Source organism: Parus major, chromosome 1, assembly GCF_001522545.3.
Source record: "Parus major isolate Abel chromosome 1, Parus_major1.1, whole genome shotgun sequence".
NCBI lineage: Eukaryota > Metazoa > Chordata > Aves > Passeriformes > Paridae > Parus > Parus major.
In genome coordinates, this window is record NC_031768.1 from 74,190,493 (window position 1) to 74,196,492 (window position 6,000).

Below are 6,000 nucleotides of genomic sequence, written 5' to 3' on the forward strand. Positions count from 1 at the left end.
TTTCTTCAAAGCAGGGGTGGTAAAACATTGAAACAGTCTGCCTAGGGAAGTGGGAGAGTTGCTATTCCTGTAAGTATTCAAAAAGCATGTGGGATGTGGCATTAGAGGACAGAGGTTAGTGGTTGACTTGGTGGTGCTGGGATGATGGTTGGATCCAATGATCTCAGAGGTCTTTTCCCACCTAAAGGATTAAATTTGATAATTTCAGCTGTGTTTTTAATCACTGTTTTTCTGACTTGTCTGAGGAAGTGCCTGACAGTTCATTTTCTTATCAGCAAAGTCTATATACTGTGCTCATGCTTCTTGATAAATAACACAGGGAAAGTCCCCAAGCTGTCAAATAACTGTCAGGTCTGTTAACTTAAATACAGTCCACATCTTTGCTCTCATCCCATTGCACACTTTGATTTGCTCTCAGCTGGAGAAATCAGATCTACCTACCCATGATTTTACAAATTGCCAATCGTCTGGATTTGTCATATTTTGGTGGAAGACTTATTTAAAGAAGGAACTTATCATGGGTTCAGTGTCAGATTTGTACTTGATTTTAAAAGTATCTTTTCTTAAAAAAAGCATCTTTGAAGACGTAGTCTATTTTTAGCTCTGTAATAATTGCAGCAAGCTGTTTGGGTTCAGTTCCTTTGTGCTTGGGATGATTGTGATACATCCAATTGTCCTAATGTCCATCAGGATTTATTGCATATATGGATGCAGCCAATGTTTGAAATAAATTCAAAGATACTATTATTTTTGTAGCTTTAAGAAAAAAGTAAAATTACATCTTTCTGCATTTCTAACAGGGCAAAGTAATTCTATTTTCCCAAAAGAGTGCAGCAGCCTATCTATACCTTGCTTAGGCACAGTCCTTCCTCTCAGAATTACATAGGCTAAATACAAATTCCATCACAAAAGGGAGAACAAAATAGACTGTGTTCAGTGCTTATCACTTTTGTGATAACTCATGACTTTTCCAGCCTCAAGGCATTAATAGCAGAGAACAAATGGTGTTGCCTGAGAGCTGCTAGCCTGCCCTTCCCCACCCACCCTGCACAGCATCTCTGGTTGTCTTTTGGCAAGTGCTTCACACTTGCTTTCAGTGACTTTCTAATTCTGTTGAAAGTGCTAATGCTCTGTTGATCTGACACACAGCCTATTATTCCCTGTTATTTCCGAAACCATCTCAACCCTTGTATGGTGTGAAATGTGGGTGTTTCAGTGGTGGAGGTGTTACAGACATTTAGGTCCCGCTCCCCAGTTGGCCACTGGCTCTGGGAGGTCATGCACTTAAACAGACATCTCTCCATCTTTGAACAAGCAAGAGAAATACAGCTGATCTAGCAGTCACTTGGCCAAGATAGCTCTTTTTTACAACCTACAACCCCCTTCCTAGGGGTCTTGAGATCATCTTGACGAGATAGAATTTTTTCAGAAGTGTCTATTACAGTATATACTTCCCTAGGAAGTAGTTCTGTTTTCTTGTTTGCTTGACATTATTCACAGTAAATTCTTCAGAAATCATTTAGGTTGAGGCAGAGATTTTTAAGGTAAGCCAGCAAAACTTAGATTCCACAGAAAATCAGTGGTATCTGACACATATTTTGTGCAAGCTCCTTCATGTCCTTCTGCCCTTCACAACTATTAAAATTTTGGACAAATTCTAATGATAAGTGCTTCAGAAATTTCAAATTGTGTAAAGAAACGCTCCTTGTTCTTAAGAATTTCATCATATTTCATGAAATACTGTACAAGGGAGAGGAGGGACAGGACAACTCAAATAGGTATGGCTCTGCAAAAATGAGCCAAAGGAAACATGCTTGATAGTTCGCATGCAAAGGAGCAACTCTGGACATGGTTAGGAAACTGCACGATATAAAGATACCTGACGTAGGAAAAAATACAATCTGTCCAGGCTCCACGACAAACAATACAGCAGGAAGTCAAAGTGTGCAAAGAAAAAAAGCTGGAAATGAACCAAAAATGTGTCCGAATTAATGCTGGCCAGGGCCATTAGGGGCTGTTGGTGCCCTTGGGGCCCCAACGTTCTCAGCCTTAGATCTGAACAGCATTTTCTAATTCAATGCATTTTTGTTGATCCTCCCAGGTGCTGAAGTTCATCCCTGAGGCTGGGCATGCCAGAAGAAAAGGCAGAATCAGGAACAACATGTCCTTGGTAGATATACAGCTGGATCACCATGAGCGTTGTGATTGTGTCTGCAGTTCAAGACCACCCCGATAAAAAAGGAAAAGCAAAGAAATAAAAGAAAAAAGCCAGACACACTAATTGCATCTTACTGGACATTTACTTTCAAGCAGGATTGCTCTGAGGACCTTTACTCACTAATCATTTGAAATTTGCTACTAGCCTGCCTTTGCAATTAGCAAAAATCATTGCTGTGCTGATTAATGTCATGGCAACTAAACAGATATATCATACATTTATGTATCAGCATCCAAGAATTTAGGATTGTGGTTATCTGTAGCTAGATTCTGAGGGTTGAGATTTTAAAAGCTCAGTTGCAGTCCTTAGACACACAGTGCCCACTGAATTTAAATACCAGGTATGTAGGTATTTGTGGTAGCCGGCAGTGAAATAACATTGCGTTTGTTTTTCACTCACCAGTTCCTACACTCAAATTCTGCTCCTATTTCTACCTCCTCAGCTCTCCTGATGATAGGTAGGGTTTTATGGTGGGTATAAATGAAGAGAGAATTTGAGCCTGAAGGAGTGCAAAATGGTTTGCCCCACTCTGGGAGAGAACTTCCCAGCATTCTGGCCCAACGCAGTGAGATAGAATGCATAAAATCCATCATTTCATGAAATTACACATCAGTGCAGTCAAATCTCTCTGTTTGTACTCGAGCAAATTGTGTGCTGAAATTAGTAGATGCTTTGCATAAGCCAGGACTCTGAGGATGGTAGGGGGTGCAGAGGCTGGTGCTTTTGCCCTGGTGGCTCCATGGCAGCCATTGCCCAAGTGTTTCTGCACGAGGGGGCTCCTGACAGCTCCCCAGGCAGATGCCTGTGGGCTGGAACTGATTTTGATCACTACCTACCTGACCTGGATCCCTGCCCCTTGCCTAGAGTGGCCCCACAGTTGCCCAGGAGGAGCCCCCTCTACACAAGAAGGGAGAGACAGTTCTCCCCTTGGACCCTCCTCGCAGCAGTTCGAGGAGCGCCGTGCTTTCCTGTGGAGGAGATGAAGATAGGGCACCTGTTTGTTGAAAATATTGATTTGTTTTGCAGTTGTGTTACTGGGAAACAAAACCGTGTTTGAGATTTAATTATCATCATTTGGTTTGTGGTTTCTTTATTTGTTTTTTAACTTTGTCATATATGCATTAATCTTAGTTATCTGAGGTTAGTTGTCTCATTCCAGCTCTGTGTATTGCCATGGTTAAAGTGTTGACAGTGAACTTATTTTTTTTTTTGATTGCATTTTGCTGAAGCATATTAACTCATTAAGTAATGTCTGTCAGTCATGGAAAATGTGCATCATTTATTAACTTCCAGAAGAATATTAATAAATACCATCTCATAATAAATTTAGCACTTTAAAAGCTACAGCATAGCTTCCTATGCCTTTTAAACTATTACAAAAGTGCTCTAGCTGAAAAAAAGAAAAGAAATCCTTCCAAACTAGCTTTAAGGATTTTCAAATGCTGCTCAAAAAATGTAAAAAAATCCAGGCAGATTTAAGTTTTGCATAGAATTGGAGTTTTGAGCATGAATGTAACAGAGGGAATAGGGTGGCACATTTAATGGCTGAAGTTTTGTGTGTTATAATAGACATAGGCTGCATCAAATCATCTTGTCTGTGTTGGCTCTTGTCTTTTTGTCTCTGAAAGAGTGGAGTAGGTTGACAATTATGCATTATAATTAGTGGAAAATGGCATGTACTATAAAATACAAGGCCTTCAAACCAGTATGTTTTAGTACTCCACAGGTTTGTTACTAAAGCGCCCTAATGTTCTCATTTTCCCTCTTCATCAGCTCAAGTATTTTGTAAGTGCTTTTTTTATCATTTTAGCAAAACTTTGCTGAAAGATCCCTTAGAAATGTTGTGTTACTTTCTTTCCTGTACTGTAACCTTGGAGATTTAGAAAGTGTGGGGGTTTTATTATTTATATTAATTTTTCCTCTCTGGCTCCCAGATGTCTGTTTAAAAATGCTCCTGAATGCTTACTTGGGAAGTGATTCATCATTTTTCAAAGCAATTCACATTTAAAGAGCAGCCCTGTAACCAGAGATTACCACCTTCATTTTGTAGTTCAGGACTATTTAAAGAACATCTCATTCTTTTTCTGTCTCTAGATTAATAACAAGATTGACCCAGCCCTTCCATAAGTTCTAGCTAAGTTTGGAATAAATTTGCATGCAAGACTTGAGCAGTATGGGTTGTTTTTGAGATACCGCACTCCTGTTTGTGTCTCTGACTGAATCACGCCTAAGCACTCTGATTTCATAGTTAGCATTGGTTGCAGGACACATGGGTTTCACAAGGCTTTGTGCTCTGAGTGGTCCTTTAATTCCCACCCCAACAGCCACGTATTGTGAGGGATGCTTATGCCTCCTGATCAGCATATTCGGCCTTGTCTGGGAGCCTGAGTTACCCCTAGAGGCAACTGGGAAAGGCTCTCCCATAGTGTGCCTTAGTCCAAAGGTTAAAAACACCCAGTTTGGGAGCATTCTTCTCTCTCCTTTGTCTATATAGGAAGATTAGAAATTTGATTTGGACATCTGAGTGGAATACACAGATGTAGATAGTATGAATACTCCTTTTAAAGACTGAACAGCTGACAGTTCAGCTAACTGAGCTAGATAAAGGCAGCAGTGGGTGCCAGGATCCAACAGAAAAAAAAATCAGATGCAAAAAAAAACAAACCCTCTTGCTTAATGATGTGTTTACCTTCTTAAATATAAGTGAAGCTTGTCACAGAGTTTACAGTATTACTCCTGGGACACTTACTAATTAATGGAACCATTCACTGCTTCCTGCTGCCATACAGACATAATGGTCCCAGCCAGTGCAGGAGGGTCAAGGATGGGCTTCATGTGGCAGTGTGGGGATGATAATATACATGTGAACTAACAAAAACTCCCCAAAACCCAAGTCCCCAGATGCAGTGACCCTGGTGAACCCAAATATCAGCAATTTTTTTCCTTTTTATTTATTAGCAGAAATTGCAAAGGTGTATCTCCATACTTCTGTCTTTGTAGAATTGTTGTGTTGTTTGCATACTATTTTAACTTACAGAGCAAAGCTGTTAAAAAAACTAATTTGGATCAGTTTTATTGGTGGAATTGGAAGCCCCCAAAATAAATACATTTTCAAAGGCAATTCAGAAAGAGTCTTCATTTCAAACCACTCATCAGCTTTTTATTTACTATAGTCTTCTGGGATAGAGCCTACTTTCTCAAGTGCAATCTATGTATATTTTTTTTATCTCAGTTAAATTCAGCTTTCCTAGCAGTACTTTTTACTTTATGCAGTATGTAATGTGTCTTGATGAAAAAATAAATACTGCTTTTGAAAGAAGATACTCTGAGTGATTATTCATATTTGGATGAAGTAAAACCTGTTATTTACTGAAAGACATTTCCACAACATGACACCATCCATACTCACAAGGTCTCCTTTTGAATTTTAGCAGTCATTCCCAGGAGCATCAGAGAAGGACCAAAGTGCAGTTTTGGGATAATCGAGTTTGAACGCCCGAGCTGGCAGAGCTGACAGCTTCCTTGTGGAGCAGCAGCAGTGTGACAGCAGCACAGCATTTATTAGAGCTGGATTAGGGCACCCCCCCATATTTGGTGCTGATCTCAGCCCCTGCAGGCTTGACTTGGCTCCAGGAGAGATGTCCTCACTTGTCTTGCTATAGCAGCTCCTTCCTGCTAGAGGAAGCTGCTGCAGGAGCTCTGTCTCACCTGAGCAAGGGCAGAGCTAAGCATCCTACGTGTACAGGGCAGCTGAAGGAGCCTAGGGCCTCTCAAGCTGCCTA

General features: G+C 40.4%; 1 protein-coding gene across 4 annotated transcripts in view; it reads left to right on the plus strand.

Annotated features, from left to right (window-relative positions):
* Nucleotides 1-5,539, plus strand: part of PDGFD (platelet derived growth factor D) — a 142,820-nt gene extending 137,281 nt beyond the window's left edge. For all 4 annotated transcript variants that reach the window (XM_015639080.3, XM_015639098.2, XM_015639091.3 and 1 more), the window contains one exon: nt 2,102-5,539. In XM_015639080.3, the coding sequence (XP_015494566.1) occupies nt 2,102-2,236 (135 nt within the window). In that variant the 3' untranslated portion in view covers nt 2,237-5,539. The remainder of the gene's footprint in view (nt 1-2,101) is intronic.
* Nucleotides 5,540-6,000: the final 461 nt, after the last annotated feature.